The following is a 19,056-nucleotide window of genomic DNA, read 5'->3' as shown; positions in this document are numbered from 1 at the left end:
GGTCTGTATGTGGGATCCGAACCCTCGGCGGGAGCGCCGCTGCGCTTCCCAAGCGGCGCACTGTAGCAGTGCACCACCGGGCCGGCCCCAAGAAGTGTTCTTTTAAAAAATTCCTACTTATTCTGGAATATATGGGAACAATTGCCCTTTTTCCTCTCTATCCTGGTTCTTTTTTCATTAAAGTTCTTATCTCCCTTGGCTCATCTGTAAACTTGAACTTTATCCTTTCCCTGAAAGTATTTGTTTTTCCAAGGACAGATCCCAACTTACTCTCCATGATGTGCCTCAGGTTGAGAAGGCTCAGAACAAAATGTTTCTTTTCCAAACAGAGGATGTGAGATGTGGAGAAACAATGTTGGAAGTAACTTCACATCAGATGGCTCCACCACCTGTAGGTTGTGTGACCTTCAGTAGGTCACATCACTGATCTGAACCTCAGCTTTCCCATTTCTCAAGTGAGGATAGTATGTACTCTGCATAGGTCCCTGGGTATCTGAGATGCTCTCATGAAATCATATATGTGAAGCAGTTTGCAAGTGTACAGCCCTTGCACGTGTAAGGGACCATTGCTGCACTGTGAGCACCCTTTAACCGCTCTGCAGCCCAGCCCCAAACCCTGCAAAGGCACTTACACAAATGTGATGTTGGTGGGACCCTCAGGTTGGGTCTTTGGTTCCCTGTTAGAGTGGTCACAGTTAGGGAATCTCAAAGCACTGTAAACAAAAACAACAGATGGTAGGAACGTAAATGAGGAGACTAATTGTTCTGAAGGTGTTTTCTTTTCTTTTTTTTTTTTTTTTAAGATGACCGGTAAGGGGATCTTAACCCTTGACTTGGTGCTGTCAGCACCATGCTCACCCAGTGAGCTAATCGGCCATCCCTATATGGGATCTGAACCCATGGCCTTGGTGTTTTCAGCACCGCACTCTACCGAGTGAGCCACGGGCCGGCCCTGAAGGTGTTTTCTGAAAGCAGAAATAACAATGCAGTTTAATGCTATTGTGAGAACTGAGTGCCTGGTTAACCCTCTCAGCTCTTGCCCCTTGCTCTGTTCTAAGGGAAGGTGGTAAGTGGATGGGGTGGAAGCTGGCCATCATCACCAGGATGCTTCTAGATGAGGGTAAGGGATAGGGGGTGAGAGAATTAAATATCTGTTGGTTTCCAAGATTCTATATCATTCTGATACTTTTGAGACCTGAGAACTCAAATTATTCTACTGTACTTTTGTGAGAGACAAGACATATGGGACAATTATGGGGTTTTTTTCTGTACCAGACATATAGATGTGGATTTTAGATATCAAAAGAGACTGGCATTCAGCTTATTGGTTTTGGTCTGTGAGTGCTTGTGTAACGCTCCCCTTACCCACCTCATCCACACCCTCCTGACCAAATATTTCATCTCTGAGGTTTGCATACTCTGGAATATTATTTGGGGTGTATTCTTCCTTTGCTTTCCAAGGGAAGCTGAAGCAGACTGTTGCAGCCTATAGCACACTATGCCTGGGGTTGAGAAGGTTCTTATAACCTTCACATTTTGATGCATTTTTGATAAAAGACAGAGGGAAGGAGATTCCTATAAAGAATAAATCCTGTCCTATGTTTGTATAACCTTTAATTGTTAAGGGTTTCTTTGGCGTATTTGTGTACCCTTTGTGTCTTATGCTGTTGGCTGTAATATACATTCCCCCATTCCCAAAGGCTCTTCTGCAATGAAGATCCAAATAATTGCTTTTGTGATTTCCACAAATCTTGGTTCAGGATTAGAGACACAATTGTTCTTCTAGGAGCATCACATATCTCACTTGTATAAACCCAGTAACTGTTGCTTTATTAATTTGAACACATCTTGTATCATCTGTTGTTTTGTTTCTTGGTAGGTACCTTCCTCAGTTCCAGAAAACATGGAGAAGTCAATTATTATATCTGGGTTAGAGAGTGGTCAGGTAATAAAATTTGAAAACAAGTATGCAATTTTGATTATGACTGCAAATAACTATAATCCCAAAGGCAATAGAAAGAAGGTAGGGAAAACACTGGAGAACACTGAGCATTACTGTCCCAAGAAAACACAAGTATTTCCCATATGCTTAAGAGTTTCTTTGGTATATCATGCCTATCCCCTTGTGTGCCACCTGCAACATGGCTGGGGAGTGTTTGTCTCATTCAGCAGATAGATTTTCCTTCTAAGCCTGATACACTTTGTTTCTATAGGCCAGATGGTCAGGTCTGTAGGGCAACCCTGGAGTTTTCATCAAGTGCCAATAAGAGCAACCCACTGTAGTTATGACTCTGGATATGAAGGCATCACCATCAATAATACAGCCAGTGAGGCACTCATGCTCAAGGGTGGCTGGAATGTTCTGAGAGGTCTTTGTGACATTAGGACTGTCAGGGTTCTGACCACCTGCGGCTTTTACTGTTGGAGGATGGGCCTCAGCATAAAGTGACATCACTCAGCCACACCTGCTTAGAACCAGCCCAAATACAAAGTATTTTACTGTCCCCTGCTTTGACTTGCTAGTTATCTTCTCATGTGAGTATGCTTTAATCTTCCCAAGTAGATTGTAAGTGCATTGAGGGTGGAAACCTTGTCTTAGTCAGGTTTACTTCACAGTTCCTGCTGCCTGTGCACTTTACAAGGATTTAATTTTTTTGGTGGCTGGCCAGTTGCGGGATCCGAACCCTTGATCTTGGTGTTATAAGACTGTGTTCTAACCAACTGAGCTAACTGGCCAGCCACTTCACAGGTATTTAAAAGGTATGAACTGACCTGAGTTCATTTGACAAGAAGAATGATAGGTTTTGAACATAACCAGTGCCATTTTGGGCAAGGCCAAGCACAAAACAGCCACCAGCCCCTGTCCCCTTTTCCTTATGAGAAGCCTCGTGACTTCTGTGAAATAGAAACCCTTTTGGCTTCCACATAGGTGCAATTTTCCACCCCAGTTGCATCAGCCAGGTGGCGCTTACGCACTAGCGTAATTGTCCCCCCCTTGATTGCATCAGCCAGCCCTGGTGCCCTACAGCCTATATAAGCTCTCCCACCCCCAACGCCTTGTGCTGCTCTCCATTTTGAGGACAGCCCCTGCTGCTGCTCTCCATTTTGAGTGCAGCCTGGCAGATTCGTTTTCTCTAATAAAGCTTGATCGGTACCTGGTGTTTTGGTTCATTATCTTTCAAAGAGAATGTCAGCATTTAGCCTGGGCTCCATAGCTGAGAGCCATCAGCCTTGCTAGGCATAGGTGGAAGAGAGGAAAGGGGAGGAAGAGGACAGAATAAGAAGATAAATAATAGAAGGGGGGAGATAGGGTGAACATGAGAGTAAAAGGGGAGGAGAGGGAAGAAATGGAATGAAAATGACTGAAGGGGCAACAGGTGGGAAAGAATATAATTTAAGGCCCAGGGTGTGGGGTCCCAAAGAGAGGGCCCACAACTTTAGCTCCATCCCCTCTTCTTGTGTGCTGATGTAGATCACCTCTGCCTAGGGGTCTCTCCCTCCCCCACCAGATTTTCCTCATTTGAAGAAGCAACTAAGAGAGTTGGGACCTGCAAGGGTCTCTCCAAAGCAATTCGTTCTAGTGAGCACAATATCCTTTACACAAATTCTCCCCACTCCACACAGGAGCGGCAAGTGAGGCACCAGTGGCACTCGGTCTGTCCAGCTTTAGGCAGCCTTGGGAAGCCCAGGCGAGCAAGGCAGGGCCCTGGAAGCGGACAGGCCGCATATTCACCATGGCCAGCCTGCTGTCAGCTTGGGCGGCTTCCCTCAGAATGGTCTGGAAGGGCCCCATGGAGTTGTGGAGCAGCACGTGCATGCCTACAGGCTCCACACTCTCTCAGGCAAACGTAGGCCACCGTCCAGGCCAGGAACAGGGGCCTGGGGAGGATGGGCGCCCTGACACTTCAGGAAGTTCCCAGCCAGCCCAGTCCATCTCCTTCCCAAGAAAGGAGGGGCTGAGCTAGGAGAGCTTCCAGCCAGCTCCTCCTCCTCTGCCCCACCTGTTGCTTTGCATCCCATGGATTTGTCACCCCTTTTCCACTGGTGATGGAGCTGCCAAAGATTACTCAAAGCCCATCTCTTCTGAGCAGTGAGAAGCCCCGAAAAGGGGTTAATCTCCCAGAACCCTCAAGAGAGAGGCATTCCTTTCATTTGGGAAATTAACCATGAATTGGGGTTCTCTTCCCACATTTATTTTCCAGACCAGGAAGTTCCAGGAAGACAACATAGGTGGGTTTTTTTCTAAGTACAGTTTAACAAGTTTAACAATAGGAGCTGGTAACATTCAGTAAGAAAAGCAAGGTGACATTCCATAGTGAAATTTTTCTTTTTTTTTTTTTTTGGTCCTTTTTGAGACCAGCCGCACTGCGCTCAGCCAGTGAGCGCACTGGCCATCCCTATATAGGATCCGAACCCACGGTGGGAGCACCGCTGCGTTCCCAGTGCCGCACTCTCCCGAGTGCACCACGGGCTCGGCCCCATAATGAAATTTTTCAAGAAGTTAAGTTGATCCACCCACAAAAGCTTGATCTTAGCAAACATTCTCTTCTTACAGCAATTTTCCAGTATCTTTACATATCAATTAGTAACCTGTCTGTCTTTGAGCCAGCAACCTTGCTGTGTTACAAATCTTTATCTTACAACAGAGACTATAGCCTGGGGAAAATTTCCTGTCCTTTGCAAGGTCAATATTTGAAACTGCAAAGCTTTGGAAAACCAGGCCCTATGAAGCACATTTGCTTTATGCATACTCCACACCCACCTGCTCCTCTCTCTCTCCCCTCCAGCTTGAGCCTCCAAGCCTCTCCACCCTTCCCCACACTAGCACCTGGGTACAATGCAGCTTGGAGAAACCTGTCCTCAGCACTGTAGGAGAGCCCCAGAGGCCAGAATTTGTCCGCTTCAGTGAGGGGTTTGGCTGCAGGTACGAGGTAAGGTTCCGTCATGGAGTTTAAGCTCTTGCTTCAAAGAAGGGGCTTTTCTAATCTGCTGGAAATTCTCTCCTGGCTCCCCCCATGAAAGCGTTTTGCCTGCAAGGAGTTTCTCATCGCTTGCCTGAGCATCTCTTTCCCCTGGGCAATGACGAATCCCACTTTCCGCCTCCCACATTAGGTGCTCACTGTGTTCCTCTCACCAGTGGTCCTAGGGCTTCCTAGGAAAGGTCTGGATGCCCTTGCCCACCAAAGCTTGGCACAAAGGAAGCTGGAACCCTGCCCCTTGGACTTCGGAATACAGCGACTGTGGGGCCTGGTGCTTCCAGCTCCCATCCCAGAAGCATAAGCATCCACCCAGCAAACCCAGCAATTCTTGCACTGGGGGGGCTGCATGACAGTGGATATCTCTCTCCAAAGGGAGCTATTTATTTTTTCTATAAATAACAGCTCCTGGCTGGCCAGTTAGCTCAGTTGGTTAGAGAGTGGAAATATAACACCAAGGTCAAGGGTTTGGATCCCCATACCGGCCAGCTGCCAAAAAAAAAAAGTTGTTGGTAAAATAGATATGTTACTAATAATAACAGCTCCCAATTTGGGCTGTGGTTCCCAGCCTGCTGTGGCACTAGAAGGTTCATGGCAGTTGGTCTGATGGGCTTTATGAGAGTCAGACCAATGGGCAGAACTGAGGCCAGTCATTATCATTGATAGTATTCGGAGCTCTGGAACTTTTGTGCTCACCAATGATGGTGTCCACACGAATCCTCTTTCTGGCGTGGCTGCTGGGCATTGAACCTGAACCTAATGAGGGAGAGCTCAGGACACACCTGTTCCATAAGTTCCGGGGGAAATTCCCCAGCTTCAGGAGGGGTGGCAGGCTCTTTCTGGTTTCTCTGCTTTTTGATTGTCTGCTGTGGTTAGTCTCTTCCTCACCATGATTGTGGTAACTGATGTTTATTGAGCACTTAAATTGTGCCTGTCCTTGTTCTGAGTGCTCTGTATGAATCACCTCATTTCATCTTCTCATCAACCCTATGAAGTGACTATTAATATTGCCATTGTACACATGACACTCGAGAGGTGAAATAACCTGCCTGAAGTCACAGTACTAGTATGTGGCAGAGCTGAGATTTGAAAGCTTCTGTCTACATTCAGAGTCTGTGTTCTTCTTACCAGTCCATCTTAGCAGTATGATCTCTGTGTGTGAGCCCTTGATGTATGTGATGTCTTCCAGGCAACGAACTCAGCATTTTTTCCTGGATAAAGAAGACACCTAACAGAGCACTTTTCTTCCTTTGTTGGGATTGAAATCAATTGTCTTGCGGTGAGCAACCACTCCATATACGTAGCATAGTTAAGGGCAGGGGTTCTGAGACTGGGGAATTTCATGGATTAATAAAATTAATGAAATAAAACTGGGTCCTAAAATAGGGTCATCAACTTTTCATTTCACCAGTTAAGACCATTTAAAAGAATACCATTTATACCACTACTATTAATAATACTAGGAAAAATATCTAACCATTATAGAGCGAGCTTATGATGTACCAGGCACTGTTCTCAGTCTTCACATGAATTATCTGGTTTGATCCTCATTAAAAACCCTATTCTGTAGGCATTATTATTATCCGCATTTTATAGCCAAGTAAACTGAGAAAGAAAAATGTTAAATTGTCCGTGTTTGTGCTTTTAAACATTATAGTAAACTCTCTCTCATCCTTGATTCATAAAGACATCTTTGAAAACAATGAAGCACACAGGGAGGTCCTTACCTCAGGATGTGGGAATAAAAAGTAAAAGCTCAGTAAATGAAGTCAGACAGCTCTAAGTTTGAGTTTGGGGTAACTTAACACTCTGTGCCTCGGCTTCCTCAACTGTAATATAAAAGTGCTAATACCTTCCTCATGATGCTATTGTGAGGAGTAAATGACTTAACAAATACCAGAGGCTTAACACAGTGACTGGTATGTCACAAGGATGCCCAATATGTACCAGCTGTGAGGCTTACGAGTTCTCCTGGAACAGCCCTACAAGCTCATCTGCTGGGAAGAAGCTGGGAATGGCTACTGCAGCTTGGTCTTGTTATTGAGGTCAGACAGTTGCTGTGTCTGACTCTCCCCTTCCTTCAGTCACTCCCTTCCATTTCCCCCTTCTTTATTAACAGAAGCAGTCAGAAACCTGTGGGCTTTGCTTCTCATTGGTTGAAACTGATGTTGCCCTGGCAACATTTGTAAACATTCTGTCTGGGAATCTTGGGGAAAAGCTGCTGAGAGACTCCTTCAGAGGCTTCCCCAGCTACTGCTGCTACTGCTTCAAACAAGGATCTGGTCACTCAGGTATCGTGGTTTTTTAGTAGTTGTGGAGTTCACAAAAAGGACCTGCAGTGGTTCTCCCTATTCATCACCAGACCCCATTCTTGACCAGGACTCCCCGCTCTTCCCATCCATTCTGCCTATCTGGCCTCTAGGGAAGGGAAGGGAAGAAAAAGATCTAGGAGAGGCTACTGGGAGGGAGGCTTAAGAATGATGTGTGCCCACAGATGTATGAGGATAAAAATCGGGCTTCCGCCTGGGCTCTGCTCTCCCCTTCCCCTCTCCTGTTGGAGCACAGGGCTCCTGGGGGAAGGTCTTAAGGAGGTCCTTCCATGAATAAAGCCCCTACCTCATTCACCTGGTATTGGAGGTCACAGATTTGGCTTCTAGTCAATTCATCAATAGTCAATTTGCTGAAAGCTGAGTCACCAAATGACCAAGTCACCAAATGGACAACTCTCTGAAGGATCAAGTTGCTGTATGGCTAACTCACCAAAGCCTACCAAATTTACCAATTTACACAAAAACTTTTGTGTGTTTGTCTTTAACTACAGAGTTTACAGCAAATTGCTTTGGTCAATTGACATGGCCTAAGTGGTAGGGAGAGCCAGTTCTCTAATGTTAAGGGTCTTCAGCCCCCTTTCCCCTTAATCTCTTCCTGCTCTGGAATGGGCATCCTGGAAAGGCTCGGTTTCCTCTAGTAGATGATCCTGTCTATGCCCTAGCTGCAGCAGCAGGGAACTGAGGCAGAGGCAAGCTGAGCTTAAAATGCTAATATCGAGGCATAAATGAACACCAGCCAACATTATTATAGGAATGTTTAAAGGCTGTTCAAATCATTCCTGGACTTATGGCCATGGAACTGGGTGGCTTCATGCAATAAGCGCCACCCCGTGGGACCAATGATGATGTCGGAAAAGGAAACAAAATGTTGTCCTTTGTGAAAGATGCCCACAGAAAGGAAGTGGTATGCTATGGATTAAATGTGTCCCCCAAAAGTTCATGTATTGGAAACCTGACCCCCATTGTAACAGTGTTAAGAGGGTGGGAAATTCAATTATGGTATTTGAAAGGAGGGGCCTTTAAGAGGTGATTAGATTGCGAGGACTGTGCTCTTGTGAATGGATTGATCCATTCATTGAGTAATGGGTGTGGTTCTGATGGCTTTATAAGCAGATTGAGTGAGAAAGTTAGTTCTCTCTTGCTCAGCCCATTCTTGCCATGCAGTACCCTGAATTGCTGTAGAGAGTCACCCCACCAGGAAGAAGGCCCTCACCAGATGTGTTCCCTGGACTTTGGACTTCCCAGTCTCTGAGACTGTAGGAAATAAATTTCATTTCTTTATAAATTACCCAGTTTCAGGTATTCTGTTCTAAGCAGTAGAAACAGACTAACACAGGGCACATTCTGGACTCCAGATGAAGATGTGAGAGCAGGGGCCCACTATGCTTTCTGAATCTTGGAAGGAGAAGGGCAGTGTAGTTAAGAGCCTAAAAGTACAGGCTGTGGAGCCAGACAGTCTGGGTATGTAGCTTTGTTTCCTCATTTTCACATGGTAACAAGTGTCCCTCTATTTATGACTTGGGGTCCCTGTAGGAAACTGTTCACATACTAAAATTAGGATGGTTGGAGAAGGGTTAAGGAAAAGGAATACTTATAATAGTATGGCCAGAGTGCACAAAGCTCTCCAGGGCTGAAGGGAAAGAATGGTTACCTTTATTAGACTGAGAAGCTGGGTGAGAGAGCTGCCCTGAGAGAATCTGGGGCCTTCTGCATGCAGCCAGCCACAGGCGACCCTGTTGGGAGAGAGCCACAGGGGTGAAGTGGGAGAGAGATATATTCTTTGACTTCATTCTCCTCCCTTCAGCTTGATCTCCCTATTGTGTGGAACCTCCTGGAAGCCAGAGGTCAAGGGAGAGCCCATTCACACAGTCCAGTCAGGTCAGCCTTCCATGGCAGTGAGCAGGAAGAGATGGAGGGAGAATAGATCTGGAAGGGCAAATGGAAGGTATCCAGTATATGAGCTCATAGTCCTGTGGTGATATTTATTTATTTATTTTTATTTTTAATTTTTTTTAAAAGATGACCAGTAAGGGGATCTTAAACCTTGACTTGGTGTTGTCAGCACCACGCTCTCCCAAGTGAGCCATGGGCCAGCCCTCTGTGGTGATATTTATTTATTTATTTTTATTTTTAATTTTTTTTAAAAGATGACCAGTAAGGGGATCTTAAACCTTGACTTGGTGTTGTCAGCACCACGCTCTCCCAAGTGAGCCATGGGCCAGCCCTCTGTGGTGATATTTAAATGAAACATGGCACATTCAACACTCCCAAATTGGGAGCTGTTATTATTATTATTTTTTAATAACATATCTATTTTACCAACAAACCATTGACCTTGGTGTTATAACACCACACTCTAACCAACTGAGCTAACCAGCCAGCTTGGGAGCTGTTATGTATAGAAAAATAGCTCCCTTTAGAGAGAGATATCCACTCTCATGCAGCCCCCAATGCAAGGATTGCCTGCAGGGAACTAAAACTGTGCTGGAAGTAAGTGATTTTTCATAAGTGAAGAGACTTAAGCAGTAGCAGGGAAAGAAAAAGAATCCAAGACTCAAGGGAAAGGATGTAAAAAATATTGAAAATACCTTAAGACGGCTAGCTCTATGATGGACCCATGTTCACAGCCCTGATAACTCCAATTTTCACTTTCTCAATAGATGTTAAAGGCATTTGGAAAATTTTCTTTCTTTTTTTTATTGAATCATAATTGATTATACATATTTTTGGGATTCAATGTTGACATATGTTGATCAAATCAATATTACTAGTATGTATATTGTTACAAATTGTACTTATTTTTATGCCCCTTGTCCAATCTCTCCCTATCCCCCTCTCCCTCCCTGCTCCCACCACTGAAAACCCTAGATTTCTTCTCTCCCTCTGAAAGAGTAATGGTTACTCTGTTGATTTGTTGCCTAGATGATCTGTCCAATGCTGAAAGGTGTGTTCAGGTCCCCAAATATTATCATAGAGCAGATGCTTCTTCTGTCACTCTGGAATGGGCTTTGTTGAGAGAGACATCCTTTTTTTCTTTGGTCTCTGATGGTGACTCTCCTTGTGTCAATGCACTCCAGTGGCTGGTGGACCATCTGCGTGGTGGTTGTGATGTCTAACTGCTTTAGTGGCAGCCGTGGTTACTGTGTTGGCTGTGGTGGGCCACCCACATGGAGGTGATGTTTTTGGCATGCTCCTTGGCGCTGGTAGTGTGCCTGGTTGAGGGTGAGGGGGTCTGGTCACTGGCTCCATGCCCTGGGCCCCCTAGTGGGGCCCTGAGGCACTGGCGGTGTGCCTGGATGTGGGAGTGGGGTCTGATCCCCTGCTCTAAGCCTCAGGTCCCCAGGTGGGTCCCAAGGCACTGGCAGTGTGTGTGGTTGTGGGCAGGTGGTCTGGTCCCTGGCTCCAGACCTCAGGTCCCCTGGCGGCCCGGAGGTGCTGGTGGTGTGCCTGGGCCAGAACTAATTTTTTGTCCTTTGCTTACTTCTAAAATGGGGGAACTCCCTGTGGGAACCAGTACTTGAGCTGTGTGGTTGAGCTAAATTGCTGCTTTGCTGCTGTTTCCCTAGGGAAGGCTTTTTGTGCAGTTCGGGGTTTAATGATTGACCTTGTGGGTACTTCCAGCTCTCCAGAGACCGGGTGCACCTGGGTTGTGTAGAAACTCTGATGTGGGCCTGAATCTTTTCATCAAACTGCACCCCATGCAATTCTGCATTCCTGACCAGTCTCCTCTGAGTGGTCCTGCACTGACTGGGGGACTGACTGGCTGTCCTTGCTGTGTCCCAGTGTTTTCCCAGTGGGCCCGTCTTTCCCACTGCCCATGCTCCAAACACTTCCATGGGACGGGCCGTGCTCCGGTCCCTTGCGGTGACTCACTGGCCTCTGAATAGCTCCCCTTTTTCAGCTGTTCTTGCTCCTTGCTCTTGTGTGGGTCCACGGGAACCCTATTAGTGGTCTTGCTGTCCTGGGGGCCACCAAGGCCCTCTTCTCCCCTGCTGCCTCCAAGCAACTTCATCGAAAGGGCACAGCTGCGGCTTCTGCTGGCTCCTGCTCCATGTGCAAAGCAGTTCTAGCCTTAGAGCCACTGCAGCACGAAATGCTCTGTGCAGTTTTTCTTTCTCTCATCGTGGCTTCTCCCCCTTCATGAACTCTGTAGTTCTCTCCTCCTCTTTACCTGAGCTCCAGCGGCCCCAGCTTGGCTGTTGTTACATTTTTACAGTTGTAAATTGGTTGATTTGTGGGAGAGAGTGATGCTGGGGACTGTCTATTCTACCATCTTGACCGGAACTGAGAGCATTTGGAAAATTTTAGCTATCATTTATGCTAAAAGTCTTACTAGAACAGGAGCAGAAAAATATTTTATTGATGTGATAAATCTCAAACTATAAATCAGTATCATACTTAATGGTGTAACAGAAAGCATGCCCATTGAAGTCAGACACAAAAGATTCTCAATTTCTCTGCTTTCATTTAACATTTTTCTGGAAGTGTTAACCAAAGCTAATACTCATAAGAGATGTATTTCAGGAAAAGAGATAGTAAAAATGATAGTTTCTTGGAGATGATATAATTGTATACCTGGATAATCCAAGAGAAAAAAACTAGAACACCAACCCCTCTTCTGCCGTATTACCTCTAATCATTTTAATTCACTATCTTTAAAAAGTCATGTGCCTTCAGTTGCTTAAAGCAGGGACTAGGGCTCTACTAAAGACTCAACTAGAAATCAATACTGTTAGAACTCCAAAGAAGTTAGGAGTCATTCTACTACATTTTGATTTAAGTCTTCATGGTTTCGAGAATGTGAAAATCCTTGGTTTTCAGGAAAAGTAGATCTCAACATCTAGGCACAAAGTGTATACAGTTAGGTCACACTCATACCCTCAACCCCAATCCCTTCCCTAGAGGCAACAATTGTTTTCTGTGTCTTATGATTCTTTAAGAGACAGTCTGTACTTACATGAGTGCATTCACATGTATGTACATACACATACAGACACACACACACACACATGCACGCACATACACACACATGCACACAGTAACTTCTTGAGTTTCTTTTTCCAGGCAAAAGAAAATGAATGTGACTAAAAGTGTCAGAAGTCAGAAGACAATGCACGTAGCTTTTTCAAGAGAGATGAAGATACTAACAATACAAGATGACAGCGATGTGAGTGAAGTGGCTTTAGCCCTAGCTGAGGATGCCATTGCAGCTGCTGTTAAGTTTGTGGAAGGTAGTAATCCTGTTTGGGTGCCTCAAGAATTGTCTCATGTAACACCACACTACCAGGCAGCTAACAAATTCACACCTTGTTTGCAGAAGAGGAAAACCCCATCAAAAACATTAAATGGATCACCCATGGTGAATTCACAGCGGAAAGGGGCCGTAGACAAATTGATGAGTTCGTTTCGGTAAGTTAGTTGACCACTCCGGTTTGGTACACAAGAGTGAAGAACAATAAAAACGCTCTTGTTTGATCAAAAGTTTGAAGTCCAGAAAACCTAGGAGATGATAGCAAAGGTGACTACAATAAGTAAACATAGTCTCCATCTGGGTTCCAAAATCAAGGTGGGATAGTCTTTGGAGGTAAAAAGAACAACTGTATTTTTGTATCATCCTAACCTTATATTTCCCTAGGAAAATCTGATATTCCCAATGAAGCACGTTGTTTATGCTGGTACATTAATGGGAGCCTAGTGGCCTAAAGAGGGAGATGCTCTTCCAAAATAGGAGTTCTCCACCACCTACTTTATTTATTTATTTTTTGCTGGCTGGCCAGTAAGGGGATCCAAATCCTTTAACTTGGTATTATCAGTACCATTCACCACCAACTTCAGAATGTTCATATTAACAGAGGGGATGCAGATAGATTAAAGGTTTTTTTGGTTTACCTTTGAAATGTTTGCCCACACGGTAAGATGTACATGCCCGTGAATTCCTTTTTTCCCATTTGTGTTTGGCTCTGATCCCTTTCTGTGACTTATTCTGGCAGCTTTGGAGAAAAGGCCCTGGGTTGCTTTGCATAACTGGCAGGTTGGTTAAAGAGGATGGCTTGAGATCCCTTTGCATTGTACTTCCATGGAACAGAGACCAGTTAAAATTGGTGGAGGCAAACTCCCCTACCCCTGGGAAAAGTTCTGGTGTCTCTGTTCCTCTGGCCAGCCCATCAAAGCCTATGGCCCTCAGAGCACTCTGCTCAGCCCTAGGAAGGCCTAGTCAGGTGTGAAGGAGGAAAAATCAGGGACTTCTGGCTCCACACCTTCTGTCTATGCTCCAGTGGACATCACTCACCATTCTCATTAGGAGGGGTAGGGCTGGCCGGTTACTCATTTGGTTAGAGCACAGCCTTATAACATCCAGATCACGAGTTTGGATCCCCCTACTGGCCAGCTGCCAAAAACAAAACAAAACAAAACAAAACAAAAAAACATATATCATTAGGAGGGGTATCTAGAACACAGTGAAGATAAATCTTCCTGCTCTGGAGCACATTTCCATTTGGGGTTGGGCAAAAATCCCTGCCTGCTGTACTCAGGGCTCCTGAATCAGACTGGAATGGGAGCAAGCAGGAAAATTTTCTCTTGCAAATCCCAGTGGTTATTCTTAGTAAAAGGCAAAAGTAATTCCTATAAGGCCCAACATAATCTGAGTCCCCTTCCCCTCCCAACTTATGGCTCAGACACCACCACTTATTACCTTCTTCCTTTCACCTTCCTCACTCAGCTACACTTGCCTCCTTGCTGTTCCTCAACTACCAGGCATGTTCCCACCTCAGGACCTTTGCACTTGCTGTTCCCTCTACCTGGAACCCTGTCCCTTAGGATGTATTCTCTTGGTTCACTTCTTTACCTCTCTTCAGATCTTTGTTAAAATACCACCTGCTCACTGAGGCCTTTCCTGGCCACTTCATCTAAAATTGCAACCCTCTCCCCTTCTCTGATTCATTTTCCCCTTAACACTTATCTCTACCTAAGATTCTAGAGTTTACTTATTGATTCTACTGCTTTTTTTCCACCACCAGATCATATGGCCCATGAGGGCAGAGGCTTTTGTTCATTGCTTGGTCTCCAGCCCTTAGCAATGTCAGGTACACAGTAGATGCTTGATAAATCTGTGTTGAAAATAGGAACAGATTTATTATCTCATTACCATTATTTCTTCACAGATCAAGAGCCAGGTCACAGCATTTGTCTTACCTGCTTTATAGGGCTGTTGTGAAGATAGAGACAATTAGAAACTACATGACTGAAAGGTTGAGAGCTCTATATAACTCATGACATAAAATCACCCTATTTCCACTACTGCAGAGAGCCCCAGAAGTGAGGTCTACCATATAAGTGGTAGGCATTTCTGATGGAGAGCTTTCTCAAGCTTACTGACAATTTCCCAGAGTCCACTATACATCTGGGAATAGTAAACTAGGAGCTGCCATTTACTGAGCATTGCTATGTGCCAAGCACTGCTAAGCATTTCACATGCATGATCTCATTTAATCCTCACAACAAAGCTTTGTGTAGGTTTATCAGTGTGTCCGTCTTACATATGAGGAAACTTTAAGCTCAGAAAAGATTGGCAATTTATCAAAAGTCTGTCTGATTAAGCAGCAAAATGAAGTTTTGATCATAGGTCTGTCTGATATATTCTTTCTGCCACAGTAGAAAAAGTACTTTTTGATGACAAAGATAATAGAGTTTTATTATCAATGAAAAATGCAAATTCAAAAGATTTTGAGGTATTGCAATAAGAATGATTACACCTGGTGTCATAAGGCTTGTACATTTGTGAGGAGGAAATAGGTACACTTATACATTGCCAATGGGCACAATAATTGATTCATTCTCTTCGGGAATGCAATCTGGTAACAACAATATACAAATGGGTTCTTTATAAGAGGAAAATTGGAGAATCCCCATAGCCGAACACAGTTAAAATTATTTGTAATAAAAACAGGACATATAATTACTTTAAAAACCTGAATGAGCAAAAAGACACAAAGTAGAAAATGAAAGATTCCCCTTTACCCCCAGTTCTATCCCTCAAAGGTCACTTACCATGTGTAACAGTTTTGTGCATATAATTCCAGGTGCCTGTTGAGTTTGAGTGTCCAATAATATGTAATTGGCTAAGCCATCCATGGTAGAGTAGCACAGTAAGGTACTGTTTCCTGGAAGTGAGTATATGAAGCGGCTTTATGTAAAAATTACAAAACACAGGGATAATACACACTCACTAGAGCTCCATAAAAGTCTGCTACCTGTACACTGATAAAAATGAGAAGAGATTGGCCTGATGGAAATAGTTCAATTTCATGTCATGTCTAAGGCTTTCTTTAAAAGGAAAAAAAAAAAAAAAAAAACCACTAAGAGCCAAGTTAAGAGGAACAGTATATTAGAATCGAGGCATCTGCTAGTGTGGAGAAAGCACTGAGCTGGCTGTTCAGGAGCCCTGGGTACCGGTCTCAGGTGTTGTGTTAGACTGTCCCTACCCATTTCTAGGCCCCTGTATCCTCATATGTAGAGTGAGGGGCTTCATTAGATTAGCTCTAGGGACCATTTCAATGCTACAAAGTTTGTGATTGTGTGAGAGGTTAAACATTAGGGTTAGAAAAGTATATTAAGTAATATAGAAAGGTTGGGGGAAAAAATTCATGTTCCAATGGGCCACAAGGGGTTGACTGTTGGGCTTCTTCATTAAAATGAATAATGATGTATGGAAGAAGACACAGCCCCTGATCTCAAGGAATCTACCCAGTGCTCCTCTCTGGCTTACTGAAACAACAAATTGCCTACAAGTTTGAAATAAGCTGAGGCAGAAGGCCAGCCTACTTTTTTTTTTTTTAAAAAGGAGGGACGGGAATCTTTTTGCCATCTCCTCCCTTACTCCCTCCCCACATCACTGAGATTGTTAGACTATCCCACTTCTTTCCCTCTGTGAACCTTTATCTTAATTCAGACTCTTCCTTGATTCAGAATCTTCCTGTGCCCCAATAGCCAGCCCAAGGGGGTTCAGCTGAATGTGTTGAATACCTATTACATTCAAGACTCTCTGCTAAGAACCAGGGCTGCATTATGACTTCTGTAGGCCTAGGCACCCTTCTCTTTGTGGCCCCCTTCCTCCTTAAAAATATGGAAAAATTTAAAACAGCATTAGTATGAAGATGAATATAATCATTGGCCCTAAAAGTTCATTTTTTTCCTTCTGATTTTAAAAGAAACAAAAACATTTTTGCGAGCTCTTCAGTGTATTGTGGGCCCTAGATGCTGTGTTACTATGCCTTATGGATAAGTCAGCCTTGCTAGAAACATTTTGATATAGACCATGATGAAGACTGCTCCTCATGGCTGTAGTACAGGAGGGAGTGTTGAGTGCCATAAGAGAGGCAAAAAACAAGCCCCACAAGTGTTAAGAGGGGAAGGGTACAAAATTACTTCTGGTTGGAAGAGAGACCAAGGAAGACTTCTTGGAGATGGTAGTTTTAGGAAAAAGGACTTTACCAAGTAGAGGTGAGAGGGAGAGGCTTCCCCCAAAATGCCAACAGCCTGATCAAAAGCATGGTGCAAATATGGGAATAGTGACTGGTTCTAGTTTTATAGGAGTATGAGCTTTTTGTCAGGAAAAGTGTGACATGAGAGTAGAAAGTCATATTATTAGGTCCAGACTATGAGAGGTCTTAAATGACAGTGAAACATTTTCACTTTGTTTGGCAGACAATGGGGAATTATTGAAAGTTTTTGAGCTAAGCTGATAGGACTGAAGCTGTGCTTAAGGAAAATAGCCCTGGCTTCAGTGTAGGTGGTGGTTTGGAGAAGTGAGGTTGAGGACAATGGAATCTAGATAGGAGGTTACTGCCTGAGTCCAGGTGAGAAACAATGAGAGCAGATGTAGAGTGTTGCAGTGGGACTGGAGAAGAATGGATAGATGTGAGACATAGACATACATTGTATTAGGGGTAGAATTGACATGTCCAAAGGTTAATAAAATATATATGAATTAGGAAGGAAGGAAGGAAGGAAGGAAGGAAGGAAGGAAGGAAGGAAGGAAGGAAGGAAGGAAGGAAGGAGTGCTGATACTTTTAATAATATAGTTAACATTAGTTATGTATTCCCATCTGAACTCCAAGAATAGGCCCAGACAAGATATTCCAAGAAAGGTTTTCTGTTTCTCAACCCTCTTCACTAGTAAGATCTGTTCTTTGGAAGGGGGAAGCTTCTCCAAGGGTATACAAACAGGGAATCATTCCTTTTTGAGGGATGCGGACTATCCTATTGCCTGACTCATTCCTTTTCTGATCTTATTTTATATACCACCTATGGCTGCAATGAAGTGAGTCTGATTTTCACAAGTGGCCAAAACCAGTTTCATTACTTTCTAGTCACACCTTCGGTATTCCAGGGTGGAGTAAGCAGAACACATGTTCTAATCACTTTCTAATTATTTTCCAATTAACCAAACTTGCCTCCCAAGTGAGGGTGTGGAGCACCGTCTGTATGTGGGTGATGTTTATGTATACATGTACATCTGAGGGTGTGCCCCTGCAGTGCAAAGCCCAGTCTCAAGTGATGCTTGCATTCTTCACTTGTTTCATTTCAGCTCCACCTTTTCTCTCCTCCATCCATGGGGATCATTGGCAGTTGACTCTAATTTGAATCCCAATCAAAGATATTAGGAATGGACTCCAGAACAGGGCTGTAACCCTGACTGTTAAGTGCCACCTTTATCTAGAGTACTTGGTCAGAAGTCTGCTTTTCTTTATGTGCTTCTTTTTTTTTTCTGTGAAACAGACTTGGGATTGTGAAAGTCACTGGGTGTGCTATACAGAGTTTGTAGAGAGGAAAGACTTAATTCATTCCTTCCACTACATATACTGTGTACGCTGGAGCATGTCAACCGCTCGGAGACCCATGGCACGAGTCAGTGCTGCTGTCTACTTCACCATAAAGATCAACAAAGGCAAACCTCCGGTAAGCTCTTCCTTTTCTGCCCTATTAACTTTAGTGAGTTTCCAAGGAGAATGGAGACTTCTCTTGTCAAGGTCATCCACTACCCCCTTTGCAAAATTTAAATCATATTTCTGTCCTCATGTTACTTGGCCCCTCTGCAGCACTTGCCAGAGCTGATCACTCCATCATGAAACTTTCCATTTGGCTTCTAGAACAACATACTCTCCTGGTTTTCCTCCTGCCTCACTGACCATTGCTTCTCAAGTCAGTCTCTACTGGTTTTCCTGCCTCACACCAATCTCTTCATGTTGGAATGTCCCCAAAACTCAGGCCTTGGACCTCTTCCCTATACCCACTTCCTTGGTTATTTTGCCCAGTCTCATGGATTTAAATGCCACCTAGATTTTATTATTTCCAAATTTATGTCTCCAGCCCAGACCTCTCCCACTTGGATATTTAATAAACATCTCACTTACTGTAGCTAAAAGTAAACTTCTGATTTTCCCTTCCAAACTAGATCTACCTACAGTCTTATCATCTCACTTGATGGTGCAAATCCCTGGCATCATCCTTGAATCCTCTTTCTCTTACATCCCTCATCCAATCCATTAGGAAATTCTGGTGGTTCTATCTTCAAAAATATATCCAGAATCCAACAATTTCTTTCTTTTTTTTTTCCTTTTTGTCTTTTTTTGTGTCCGGCAACGGATTGCAACCCTCAGTGTCGCGCCCATACCAGACCGGGACCGGCAACGGGATCGCAACCCTTGGTGTTGCGTCCGCACCTCGCTCAGCCAGTGAGCGGCCGGTCT

At 44.2% G+C, this 19,056-nt stretch overlaps 1 protein-coding gene across 1 annotated transcript in view; it reads left to right on the top strand.

The window, feature by feature from the left end:
• The first annotated feature begins 7,191 nt into the window (after positions 1–7,191).
• AKAP14 (A kinase (PRKA) anchor protein 14) overlaps positions 7,192–19,056 on the top strand; it is a 14,492-nt gene continuing 2,627 nt past the window's right edge. Inside the window, exons 1-4 of the mRNA XM_008590047.1 lie at positions 7,192–7,267; positions 12,371–12,537; positions 12,624–12,715; positions 18,086–18,265. Coding sequence (XP_008588269.1) covers positions 12,381–12,537; positions 12,624–12,715; positions 18,086–18,265 — 429 coding nt within the window. The 5' untranslated portion in view covers positions 7,192–7,267; positions 12,371–12,380. The remainder of the gene's footprint in view (positions 7,268–12,370; positions 12,538–12,623; positions 12,716–18,085; positions 18,266–19,056) is intronic.

Source organism: Galeopterus variegatus, unplaced genomic scaffold (genome assembly GCF_000696425.1).
Source record: "Galeopterus variegatus unplaced genomic scaffold, G_variegatus-3.0.2 Scaffold5822, whole genome shotgun sequence".
Classification (NCBI taxonomy): domain Eukaryota; kingdom Metazoa; phylum Chordata; class Mammalia; order Dermoptera; family Cynocephalidae; genus Galeopterus; species Galeopterus variegatus.
This window is presented reverse-complemented; position numbering and strand designations above follow the sequence as displayed.